General features: G+C 44.1%; 1 protein-coding gene across 1 annotated transcript in view; it reads left to right on the top strand.

Annotated features, from left to right (window-relative positions):
• Positions 1-3,740: 3,740 nt before the first annotated feature.
• The window catches only part of POLE2 (DNA polymerase epsilon 2, accessory subunit), a 25,324-nt gene continuing 15,313 nt past the window's right edge, over positions 3,741-13,751 (top strand). Inside the window, exons 1-5 of the mRNA XM_083735184.1 lie at positions 3,741-3,879; positions 6,028-6,128; positions 7,477-7,552; positions 11,082-11,159; positions 12,416-12,509. Coding sequence (XP_083591310.1) covers positions 3,812-3,879; positions 6,028-6,128; positions 7,477-7,552; positions 11,082-11,159; positions 12,416-12,509 — 417 coding nt within the window. The 5' untranslated portion in view covers positions 3,741-3,811. The remainder of the gene's footprint in view (positions 3,880-6,027; positions 6,129-7,476; positions 7,553-11,081; positions 11,160-12,415; positions 12,510-13,751) is intronic.

Here is a 13,751-nt window from a genome sequence, read left to right as displayed (position 1 = left end):
AGCATGATAGAAGTTAATGAAGTAACACATGGAAAGGGCATGATTTTATGAAAACCAAGTACAGTGGTACCTCGGGTTACATACACTTCAGGTTACAGACTCCGCTCACCCAGCAATAGTACCATAGATTAAGAACTTTGCTTCAGGATGAGAACAGAAATCGTGCTTTGGCTAAAGTGGTACCTCAGGTTAAGAACATTTTCAGGTTAAGAACGGACCTTTGAAACAAATTAAGTACTTAACCCGAGGTACCACTGTAACTTCTTAATTTTTTTTTTAAGTAAGCAGTATATCATCATCAAACCTTCATTGGCATCACATACAAACATTCAGAAAAAATAGGCCAGTGCGATCTTGTCGCCATTTCAACAGTACAGTCATTTGCCAAAGGGAAGAAGAGGCGAGCAATCTATTTCAAAGCAGTATATAAATCTTGTTAAATAAATAGCCCAGTGCCCAGTAAGGGTTCCTCGTCATCCTGGGAAAAAGTGGAAGGGTTCTGTCCTGGACAGGTGGTTCAATGTCTTTTGGATGAAGGGAGTTGGGATGCTCATCCTCCTTCGGGGATCACTCAAAGCCGAGTAAAATTGTCTTCCATGACTCCGTCAGGGACCATGGAGGCCAATTCTGGATCCACACGTCCTTCCACAGTGGGGACATTGGTTTCCAGGTGGGAGTGGATCACGGTGAGGGTTTGCTAAGCGTGCCTTCCTCTTTGCACGTTTCGTCCTGAGGATGCTCATCCAATTTGCAGATGGCACCGAACTGGGAGGCGTAGCTAATGCCGCAGAAGACAGAATTGGAATTCAAAATGAGAACAGATCGGAGAACCTGGCACAAGCTAACAAAATGAATTTCAATAGGGACAAATGTCAGGTTCTGCACTTAGGCAGGAAAAACCTGGTGCACAAATATAGGATGGCGGACACCTGGCTTACTAGCAGTACAGTGGTACCTCTGGTTGTGAATGGGATCCGTTCTGGAGCCCCGTTCGCAACATGAGCAGAACGCAACCCACGTCTGTGCGGGTCGTGATTCGATACTTCTGCGCGTGCGCATGCCATCATTTTGAGCATCTGCGCATGCGTGAGTGGCGAAACCCGGAAGTAACCCTTTCTGGTACTTCCAGGCCACTGCAGGACGCAACCTGAAAAGATTTAACCTGAAGCAAACGTAACAAGAGGTATGACTGTACATGTGAAAAGGATCTAGGTGGACCACAAGCTGAACAGTGTGTCAACAGTGTGATGCAGCAGCAAAAAAATAGCTAACGCTATTCTAGGCTGCATCAACAGAAGTTTAGTGTTCAGATCAAGAGAAGTAATAGGGTGGTGCTGTGGGTTAAACCACAGAGCCTAGGACTTGATGATCAGAAGGTCGGCGGTTTGAGTCCCCGCGACGGGGTGAGCTCCTGTTGCTCGGTCCCTGCTCCTGCCAACCTAGCAGTTCGAAAGCACGAAGTGCAAGTAGATAAATAGGTACCGCTCCAGCGGGGAGGTAAACGGCGTTTCCATGCGCTGCTCTGGTTCGCCAGAAGTGGCTTAGTCCTGCTGGCCACATACCCGGAAGCTGTACGCCGGCTCCCTCAGCCAATAAAGCGAGATGAGCACCGCAACCCCAGAGTCAACCACGACTGGACCTAATGGTCAGGGGTCCCTTTACGTTTTATTCTGCCTTAGTCAGACCACACCTGGAATACTGTGTCCAATTTTGGGTGCCACAATTTGAGAAGGATGTTGACAAGTTGGAACATGTGCAGAGGAGGGCAACCAAGATGATCCAGGGTCTGGAAACCAAGTCTTAGGAGCTGTGTTTTTTCTGGGGGGACGCAGGGGTACACATACCCAGGGCCGGATTTACGTATAAGCTAAACAAGCTAAAGCTTAGGGCCCCACTACTTTGGGGGCCCCCAAAAGATTGAAAGCAAAAAAATCCTGGATGTACATTTGCAAAATATAAGATATAAAACATAAAATAAAACCTACATACAGCAACAGAAGACATCTGAAGGCATGGAAGGGAAGTTTTTAATGTGTGACATTTTAATGTATTTTTAATCTTTGTTGGAAGCAGCCCAGAGTGGCTGGGGAAACCCAGCCAGATGGGGGGGGTACAAATAATAAATTATTGTTTTTATTAACAGTGGCAAATGGCTTTAAAGACCTATTAGGTCCATAAATTACCATATAGCATATGCTCAATACAAAAAAATAGTGACAATGTGTTGTTGGCAAAGGACAGCTGGACATATCAAGGGCCCCATTACCTTCAGTAGCTGAGGGCCTCATCAAACCTAAATCGCCCTACCCGTACCCCTAAACATTTTGTGAATCTTTGCACTTTTGTCCATTTACTGCATTTATTATAGACGAGTCCATGTTTCAAATGCTAGAAAAAGAAGTTCAAACTACACTGAGTAGCTATAAGCTTAATACGAGTTTGTGAGCTGAATTAAAAACAGCAAGGTAGAGGTCATTTCTACATTGGATCTACTTGTGAGTAAGCACTGTGTCACACTACTGGCTGTCACTTCTTACCAGTTATAAAACATTAAATTACATTTAGTGTTTTAGAGCTGCCATAGACCAGAGAGGGCTGATACATTGCCAGTGGCATTTGAGTCCCATGCTTTACAGCAGCATAGGAAGTTATCTAAAACCAAGCCGGGCCATTGTTCTGTCTAGTTCAGAATACAGTGGTACCTCGGGTTACATACGCTTCAGGTTACATACGCTTCAGGTTACAGACTCCTCTAACCCAGAAATAGTACCTCGGTTTAAGAACTTTGTTTCAGGATGAGAACAGAAATCGTGCTCCGGCGGCGTGGCAGCAGCAGGAGGCCCCATTAGCTAAAGTGGTGCTTCAGGTTAAGAACAATTTCAGGTTAAGTACAGACCTCAGGAATGAATTAAGTACTTAACCTGAGGTACCACTGTAGTCTACACTAGGCATGTCCAACTCCCAAGAGTCTGTGATCTACTCCCAGTATAAAAAACTGGCAGTGATCTACCCCTTGTCATTGGAGGGAGGAGGAGCGTGCATGGGGTGGGTGGATTGTTGAGCTTTTTGGGGGGAGGATTGCAGAGAGTTTTTTAGCTTACCCCCCCCCCCATAATTTTTTTGTACACGATAAGGATCCCGCGATCTACCAAGATCAGTCGGGGATCTACTGGCAGATTGCGATCTATTGGTTGGACATCCCTGGTCTACACTGATTGAAAGCTGCTCTCCAGAGTTTGGGGCAGGGGGCATTCCTAGCCCAGCCTGAAGGTGCTATTATGGGTTGTTCTGCCCCTGAGCTCTGGCTCTTCCCCATACTCTTTTCCATGCAGTCACACTCTCTTTTCAATATAGTCCAGGCATCCCCAAACTCAGCCCTCCAGCTGTTTTCGGACTACAACTCCCATCATCCCTAGCTAACAGGACCAGTGGTCAGGGATATTGGGAATTGTAGTCCCAAAAAACATCTGGAGGGCCGAGTTGGGGGATGCCTGAATAGTCATATTTACTTGAAGTGATTCTAAATCATTAAAAAAAACAACCTCTATAAAACACGCAGATCTTGGAAATGCATATGCTTTATTTCTGCACCAGACGATGCTCACTTCCCTTTTATTTTTATTATTTATATTTAATTATTTCGGATGATGACGATGCCTCTGCCACGTCCGGCCCAGCCAGCATCCGCAGAGGACGGAGGAAGCGGAGGCAGCGGCGCGGCGCCGGGCCTTCCCTCCCTCCTCCCGAAGGGGCCGGGCTGACGAGGGCCGAGGAGGCGGCGGCCTCGGCCTTGGCGGGAAAACCTTTCAAGATGGCCGCGGAGAAGCTGAGGGGCAAAGTGGGCGCCGCCTTCAAGATGCACGGCTTGCTGCTCCGCGCGTGAGTAGCAGGCAAAGAAGGGGGACCCTCTCTGGCAGAAAAAAAAACCCGGGGTCCGGGTGGGTGGGAAGCAAGACTCTGAACGCCCCTTGCAGGAAGGGGTGCGTGTACACGTGTACGAGTGAACGTGTGAACGCAGCCTCAGGCGCGCGCGGGCGCCGCCTCCCCCCTGGGGCTCCTCAGCTGGCCGCCCCGCTCAACTGACAAAGAGGGTGTGCAAAGAATGGATCTTTTTTCGCCATATCTGAGGACTTGGGGTCTCCTCGTGTGAAATGGACAGGCAACGTCGAAAGCTGGGGCGGCTCACACGAAGCCAAACTTGGCCCTCAAGATGTTTTTTGGGACTACAACTCCCATCATCCCTAGCTAACAGGACCAGTGGTCAGGGATGATGGGAATTGTAGTCCTAAAACATTTGGAGGGCCGAGTTTGCCTATGCCTGCCCTTGGTCATGCTGGCTGATGGGGGTGGAGTCCCACAACATCTGGAAAAAATAAAAAAAATTGTCCAGTAGCACTTTATAGACCAACTATATAATATAATAATATAGACCAACTAAATAATATAATTTAGACCAACTAATAATATAGTAATGATAATAATATAATAGTATAATAATATAGACCAACAATACAGTACAATACAATACAATACAATACAATACAATACAATACAATACAATACAATATAGACCAACTAAATAATAATATAGCAACAACAACAACAACGATAATAATTTATTATTTATACGCCGCCCATCTGGCTGGGCTTCCCCAGTCAGTAATGCATCAAACATTAAAATCGTGCATGCACACAAAAGCTTATACCAGAACAAACTTATTTGGTCTATAAGGTGCCACTGGATAATTTAAAAAAAATTATTTTTATTTTGACTGCATCAGACCAACACGGCTACCTACCCGAATCTAACATCTGGAAGGGCCACCATCAGCCACAGGTCGCAAGGACCATGGGGAATTTGGTGCTGCAAGATGTGAGAAAGGTTTCTACATATTAGGGTAGAAAGCTTTTAGAAAAAAAAGAGTTAAGCCAGGCATCCCCAAACTCCAGATGTTTTGGGACTACAATTCCTATCATCCCTAACCACTGGTCGTGTTAGCTAGGGATGATGGAAGTTGTAGTCCCAAAACATCTGGAGGGCCGAGTTTGGGGATGCCTGAGCTAGGTAAATTCAGGAAGGAGGAGAGAGGTCCACCCGATGACTACTTGGCAAAGCAGCTGAATGAAAAAAACAAACCTGGATGTACATTTCCAAAATAAAAGATAAAAAATAAAACCTACAATTATTATTTCATGTTATAGCAAGTTTCTAGAGACTAGATTATGAGTCTTTGTAAATCGTGTTTCTAAAGGAACTTTCGTTATTGCCAAATGTCAAAGTGTTTGCATTATTAAGTTTGTAATGAATAAAAAATCACTTTAACTTAGAGCTTAATAGAAATCTCACTATTAATATACTTAATTGTATTTCACTGTTAATATACTTCTAAACTGTATTTCAGTTCAACAATTCCTTTGATAAAATATATATTTTGTTATGTGCAAATGGCTTGAGATACCTATTAGGTCCATAAATTACCATATAGCATATATTCAACACAAAAAACAACAACAATTTGTTGTTGACAAAGGACAGCTGGACATATCAAGGGCCTCATTACCTTCAGTAGTTTAGGGCCTCATCAAACCTAAATCTGGCCCTGCCTGCAGGTCCCCTCCCTCTGCTGAAATTAGCAATATACAGTCGTACCTTGGTTCCCGAACGCCTTGGTACTTGTACATTTTGGTTCCAGAATGCTTCAATCCCGGAAGTGAGTGTTCTGGTTTACAAACTTTTTTGGAAGCTGAACGCCTGACGCAACTTCCACAGCTTCCAATTGAGTGCAGAAAGCTCCCGCATCCAATCAGAAGCTGTACCTTAGTTTTCGAACATTTTCGGAAGTCAAACGGACTTCCGGAACAGATTACATTCAACAACCAAGGTATAACTGTATTTTAGTTGACAAACTAATGATTCAATGGGGCAGTTTTCATGTTCAGGTTCACGTCTGTATGCCATTGTCATGTGCATTATTACAATCGTTTCAATAACATCTTGACTAATTTTGTTATTTATTCTTTAATCAGAGAAGCTACCAAGTATCTCACAGAAGCTCTTCAGACAGTTAGTGAAGCGGAGCTTGAAGATATGATGGAAAATATAATTGATGCTGTTGAAAAGCAGCCTTGTAAGTAGAATTTTAGTTACCTTAAATGCTTTGAAGAGAAAAGAAAATTGGATTCTTACGAGTTTTGTGGCGTCCTTGTGTGGCTGTGATGCTCATGATAATCAAGTGTGTTAAAGTTTTATGGATCTAATAACTGGCACAATAGATGGCAGGGGCAGAACTTTGGGTCAGAAGGCTGCATGTGCAACCAGCAAATAGAGCATTATGTTCCAGTTAGCTTCTCATTGCTAATAAGATTGCAGTTCTATTATGATTTCTCTTGAAGCAAATGTATTTTAAAAAGCTTTGTGAAATACTTCTGTAGCTTGCAGATGCGTAGATTACCATTTTAATCTTTTTTTTAAAATTTTTTTATTAGGAATTTAAACAAAACATATTATCTTAAAACATATCATCCTTAATTTCCCCTCCTCCCTCCCATAAAACAACCCACCCTGACTTCCCTCAGTTCCAGTCAATGGTTTCTCTATAAATGCTATTCTCTGCATGTTACAAAATTGTATAAATCCTTAACTTATGCAGCTGGTTATTATCAATTAAAAGTTTGTGAGTGTTTATTCAAAGCCTGCCAAGGACTCCAATTCACTTTGTTGGATCTTTAGATACTTTGTAAAAGGTTCCCATTCATCTTTAAAGTCACAGTTATCCTTGTCCCGTAGTTTATGTGTCAATTTTGCCAATTCTGCACAGTCCCATCACTTTCTCTTGCCACAATTCTTTAGTCTGGATTTCCTCAGGCTTCCATCCTTGTGCTATTAAGACTCTGGCCGCCGTTGTCGCAGACATGAAGATGTTTTTCAACTTCTTTGGCAGGTCTTTTCCTACAATCCCTAACAAAAATGCTTCAGGTTTTTTTAGCAAATGTTAGATGGAACATTTTCTTCAATTCATTGTACAGTGGTACCTCGGATTACATATGCTTCAGGTTACGTACGCTTCAGGTTACGTACGTTTCAGGTTACAGACTCTGCTAACCCAGAAATAGTACCTTGGGTTAAGTACTCTGGCGGCACGGCAGCAGCAGCAGGAGGCCCCATTAGCTAAAGTGGTGCTTCAGGTTAAGAACAGTTTCAGGTTAAGAACGGACCTCCGGAACGAATTAAGTACTTAACCCGAGGTACCACTGTATATCATTTCCCAAATTTTTAAAATTTCATTACAATCCCACCACATATGGTAAAATGTCCCCTCCTTTTCCTTACACTTCCAACACGTATTTGAGCTAGTTTTATACATTTTTCCTAACTGCACTGATGTCATCTACCATCTGTACATCATCTTCATATAATTTTCTTTCAACAAAGAACAATCTGTAAACCATTTTAATCTTTTGAATTGTTCTCTTCAGTGACATGTAATATGATTGAAAGATCCATGGTGGAAGCAGCAGTCCTGGAATGCAGCCAGTCCTTCGAAGAGACCATGTAAGTCGGCATCAATTCACATAGAGGAGTAATCAAACCACTGGGAACATTTCTGCCATCAAATTCAGTTAATTGCCATTTGTAGCCCTCCCTGCTGATATTTCAGATGTAAAACTCATTAGCGCTAGCCCCTTCTTTAGACTCTGAGCGATTGTAATCTTGTTCTTACATTAAAATGGCATGTCTGCGTGGCTTTTACCAGAGATCATTAGCTGATAGCATTGGGAAGAAAATGTTTAAAAGAACGTTTCCTAAAAACCCAGAAGCTTTCTTTCTGGGAATAATAACAACAGAAATCCCAAAAAATCACACTACATTATAGATGTATGTGACAACAGCTGCCCAAACTCTGGTAGCACAAACGTGGAGAACAGATGCGGTACCATCACGGAAAGAATGGCACCTTAAAATATTAGATTATTTAGAACTCGCCAGCATGACAAACAGATTAGGAAATAAGGACGATAAGAAACTATAAGAAGATTTGACAATATATATAGGTTATATGGAAAAATACTATAACAAGAAAATAAGTGTAAGAGGATGTATAAATACTCAGCAGTAGATGTGACAAAGTGGGATAGTGTATGGCAGTGAAAACAATTTAGAAAATGCAGTTTGAAAATATACTAGATAGGAAACCAGGGAAAGAGTGAAAGGGGAGTTAACATTAATGTATACAGTGGTACCCCGCAAGACGAGCGCCTCGGAAGACGAAAAACTCGCTAGACGAAGGAGTTTTTCGTTTTCTTAGCCGCTTCGCAAGACACATTTCCCTATGGGCTTCCTTCGCAAAACGAAGCTTGCCCCGGAAGCTCCGGGGATAGCGGGGAAGCGCAGCGCGTCTTCCCCGCTGTCCCCGGACCTCTTTTGAAGCAAGGGGCGGCAACGGGGAGAAGCGATTCTCCCCGCTGCCCCTTCCCTTGCCCCGGAGATTGTGGGGCAGGCAACGGGGAGAAGCAATCTTCTCCCTGCCGCCCCTTGCTTTAAACAGGCAACGGGGAGAAGCAACGGGGAGGAGCCAGCCCCGCAATCCCGGACCTGTTTAAAGCAAGGGGCGGCAACAGGCAGAAGCGATCTTCTCCCCTCCGCCCCTTGCTTCAAAAGAGGGGACAGAGGGGAAGGCGCGTGCGGACCCCTCTCTCCCCGGACCCCTTTTGAACCAAGGGGCGGCAACGGGGAAAGAAGAAGAAGAAGAAGAAGAGTTTGGATTTGATATCCCGCCTTTCACTCCCTTTAAGGAGTCTCAAAGCGGCTAACATTCTCCTTTCCCTTCCTCCCCAACAACAAACACTCTGCGAGGTGAGTGGGGCTGAGAGACTTCAGAGAAGTGTGACTGGCCCAAGGTCACCCAGCAGCTGCATGTGGAGGAGCGGAGACGCGAACCCGGTTCCCCAGATTACGAGACTACCGCTCTTAACCACTACACCACACTGGCTAGCGATTCTCCCCGCTGCCCCTTCCCTTGCCCCGGAGATTGCGGGGCAGGCAACGGGGAGAAGCAATCTTCTCCCCGCCGCCCCTTGCTTTAAACAGGTCTGGGGACAGAAGCGCGCTGCACTTCCCCTCTGTCCCCGGACGGTCTCCATAGCAACGCATTGATTGATTTTCAATGCATTCTTATGGGAAACCGTGCTTCGCAAGACGAAAAACTCGCAAGAAGAAAAAACTTGCGGAACGAATTAATTTCGTCTTGCAAGGCACCACTGTATAAGAGTGGAGGAATAAGTTATGTTGCGATTATTGCTCATATACATACGTGTTATATTTAAGTTATTTTTCTTTTCTTATTACCTTGTGCTTGACTGTAACACAGTATGCATTGATGGTATGATTACCAAGCAATCATACAAGCAAATAAGCAAATAATAAAAAAAAATATATTAAAAAAAAATCCATGAACTTGACTGTCAGTTATTTAAATGAGATAGAGGACTCAGCTATACAGCCGCAAATAAAAAGTTTTAAGTCTGTTTTAAGTGCAATATACAAGGTGACACTAGATGGCGATGATGAGCCTTAAGTGAAATTCAATGTATTTTTAAAAACACTTTTTAAAAAAGCATTTTCAGGACAGTTTTTATATGCGTGTAGATTCTACCTCTGACTCAGTTAGATACAGCCCAGTGAGTTTGGAATGCTCTTTGGCTTAAGTCCTATTCAGATGTTCTACTTGCGTGTAAAATCAATATGAGGGCAGGTAGGAGAGCACTAAATTTGTAATCTGAACCATAAACTATGGCTCATTTAGCTGTGGTTAGCGAAAGCAAGCCATCTTCATAAACTGTGGCTTAGTTTCACTAACCATCAGTAAGATAAATCACAGTTTCTCCAGGAGTGGACAGCAAACATCCCCTCTGTCATCACACTGCAATCTGGGGGATATCCAATGAAGGTGAATGTTTGGAAATTTAGGAAGGGGAAAAAGAAGTCCTTCTTCATACAGTGCACACTTAAACTATAGAACTGGCTGGCATAGGAGACAGTAATGGTAATCCACCTGAATGGCTTTAAAGGAGTCTTAGACAAATTCATGGAGGATACTGCTATCAGTGGCTACTAGTCAGGGTGGCTGTGTTGCCTCTGAGGTGGAATTCCCATTGTCACTTGCTGGGAATCAGAGAGCGCTGTTGTGCTAATATTCAGTTTGTGTGCTTCGTATACAGTGGTGCCCCGCAAGACGAATGCCTCGCAAGACGGAAGACCCGCTAGACGAAAGGGTTTTCCGTTTTGAAGGTGCTTCGCAAAACGAATTTCCTATGGGCTTGCTTTGCAAGACGAAAATGTCTTGCGAGTTCCTGCGGGGTTTTTTCCCTCCCCCCCTTTTCCCCAAGCCGCTAAGCCGCTTATCAGCTGATCCGCTAAGCCGCTTATCAGCTGATCCGCTAAGCCACTTATCAGCTGATCCGCTAAGCCGCTTATCAGCTGATCTGCTAAGCCGCTTAACAGCTGATCCGCTAAGCCGCTTAACAGCTGATCCGCTAAGCCGCTTATCAGCTGATCCGCTAAGCCACTTATCAGCTGATCCGCTAAACCCGCTAAGCCACTAATAGTGCTAATCCGCTAAGCCGCTAATGGACTTGCTTCGCAAGATGAAAAAACCGCAAGACGAAGAGACTCGCGGAACGGATTCTTTTCGTCTTGCGAGGTACCACTGTATAGGCAAATGGTTTGCTACTGTGAGAAAATAGGCCTTTGGTCTCATCCCAGAGGGCTTTTTTTTGATGTTCTTAGGATGCAACAAACTGATTAATCAAAAGCATAAGGGAAAGCTTCTGAACTCCTTGAGCTGTGTCAGGGGGGTGTTTGAACCCCAAGGGAAGCCGTTTTATTTGTGTCTGCTAGGATAAATTGAAAATCAAAGTAACTATATTCTCGCTGCTCAAGCAAATGTAAAGTGATTTTCTTGTAAATGTGAAAATACAGGAATAAGATACAATAGGATAATGAATCAAATTCTTTTTAAAGTGATTTCCCCCCCTTTAAAATGCATTCATATGCATGTGCCTTTCTTTGTTTTAACCCTCAGGGAACATATTTTCAACATTATTGGAGCATTTGATATCCCCAGATACGTTTACAATTCTGAAAGAAAGAAGTTTCTTCCGTAAGTTCTGGCTTTGCAGTTTCGGAAGAGCTGGCATCCCAACAATTGTTTCCCCATTTCCTCAGACCAGGTTTGACTTAAAATATGCAAAGGTTTCCTAGTTCCCTATTTTAGCATGGAGGCGCAGGTCAATTCTATGTCCAGGGCAGCTGTCTACCAGCTCCACCTGATACACTGGCTGAGACCCTCCCTGCCCACAGACTGTCTCTCCAGAGTGGTGCATCCTCTGGTTATATCTTGCTTGGACTACTGCAATGTGCTCTACGTGGAGCTACCTTTGAAGGTGACCTGGAAACTGCAATTAATCCAGAATGCGGCAGCTAGACTGGTGACTGGGAGCAGCTGCCGGGACCATATATTTCTGGTCCCAGAGGATCTTCATTGGCTCCCAGTGTGTTTCCGAGCCCAACTCAAAGTGTTGCTGCTGATCTTTAAAGCCCTAAACAGCCTTGGTCCAGTATACCTGAAGAAGCGTCTTCACCCCCATCATCTAGCCTGGACGTTGAGGTCCATCTCCAAGGTCTTCTGCTGGTTCCCTCACTGTGAGAAGCTAAGTTACAGGGAACCAGGCAGAAGGCCTTCTCGGTAGTGGTGCCCTCCCTGTGGAACACCCTTCAGATGTTGAGATAAAGAACTATACAACTTTTAGAAGACATCTGAAGGCAGCCCTGTATCGGGAAGTTTTTAATGTTTGGTGCTTTATATATTGTGTAAGCCGCTCAGAGCAGCTGGGGAAGCCATATGGGCAGGGTATTATTATTACTATAATAATAATACAATAAAATTTACAATAAATTACAATAAAAACATAATATGGGGGGGGAGAAAAGAATAAAACTCAATTTAAAATACGGGTTAAAATACAATTTAAAATGCAGCCTCATTTTAATAGTAGCCCATAGAATAAAACCATAATTGGAGGGAAACATAAGGGTCAGACTGAGTCCAAACCAAAGGCCAGGAGGAACAGCTCTGTCTTGCAGGCCCTGCGGAAAGATGTCCAGTCCTGCAGGACCCTGGTCTCTTGTGACAGAGCGTTCCACCACGTCGGGGCCAGTACTGAAAAGGCCCTGGCCCTAGCTGAGACCAATCTAACCACCTTGCGACTTGCGACCTCCAAAATGTTGTCATTTGTGGACCTTCAGGTCCTCCATGGGGCGTACCAGGAGAGGGAGTCCTGTATTATTAGTAGTGCACACTTTTTGTGCTCACTTAAAACCCACCTTTACACAAATATCTGTAAAAATTGATTTCAGCCTCTCAATGACCGGCCATTTGGCTCCAAATTTATTCGGCTCTGCCAGGGATAAAGCAGAACTGTTTCGTGAGCGCTACATCATCTTGCAGCAGGTGAGATCAAGTGGGGAAATACTCCATCAGATACATATCAATGCCATAAGTACATGACAAGAGTGCTGCTGAATCGGACCCAAGGACCCATGTAGCCAAGCATCCTATGCCCGCAGTGGCCACTCAGATGCTCCCAATGCCCACAGAAGGACTTGAGGGCAGTAGCCTTCCTGTGCTGTTTGCCCTCCAGCAACTGATTTTGCAAGGTATGCTACCCCTGGACAAGGAGGTTCCACTTAGCTGCCATGGCTGATAGCTGCTGACAGTGTCCTCTTCCTTCACAAATTTGGCTTATTCCCATCTTATTCCCATCTTATAACTGTCTGTAATAGTGGCTGCGACCAAATGCTGTGGCAACGAATTCCACGAGTTAATTATATGTTAAGCAAGCAGCTGCAGTTTCCTTCCAAATAATTAACTTTGTAGATGTGGAACATCGTTTCGTTTTACCACCAAGCTTGTAATGCACATATCCCAACCATAGTAGGCTAGGACCGTGGTTAACGTGGGATAACAGCTTGAGGGCATCATTGCACGGGGGGAAATGTTTTAGCCATAACTGCATGGTGCTTTCCAAATATGTAAAATAACTAAGCAAGTATTAGACATCACCCCAGAATTGGCCCTACTAAACTTATTCCAAGACAACAATGCCCATTTACACCACAAAGAACTCATAACTCACCTACTTTCAAAACAAAAAAATTCCTTCCAGTAGCACCTTAATGACCAACTAAGTCAGTTCTTGGTATGAGCTTTCGTGTGCATGCACACTTCTTCAGATACACTGAAACAGAAGTTACCAGACCCTTCTATATAGTGAGAAGGTGGGGAGGGGTATTACTCAGAAGGGTGGTAGGAATGGGTGATTGGCAGATAGCTGTGATGAGCCTGTTGACGACTCTTAACGACTGCAATAGGTCTTACAGGAAAAAGCAAGGGGTGAGAAGGTGAAAAATGGCTTTGTCACTCACCTACTTTCAGCAGCCAGAAACATCATAGCCAGACACTGGAGAGACCTGTCAGGAGTAAGCATGGACCAATGGTACCAAATAGTATGGGAAACAGCCCTACTAGAAAAATTAACCAATAAACTGAAACTGACACGGGGACAAATAGAAGAAGACGCCTTCACCCCGGTATGGCTCCCCTTTATCACATACACAGCCCAACAAGACTAATAATAATCCACCAACAGCATACAAATCAATATGGCTAACCTGATCCAAAACACCCACCCAC

The sequence above is a fragment of the Podarcis gaigeae genome, assembly GCF_964106915.1.
Source record: "Podarcis gaigeae genome assembly, chromosome: 1".
Classification (NCBI taxonomy): domain Eukaryota; kingdom Metazoa; phylum Chordata; class Lepidosauria; order Squamata; family Lacertidae; genus Podarcis; species Podarcis gaigeae.
This window is presented reverse-complemented; position numbering and strand designations above follow the sequence as displayed.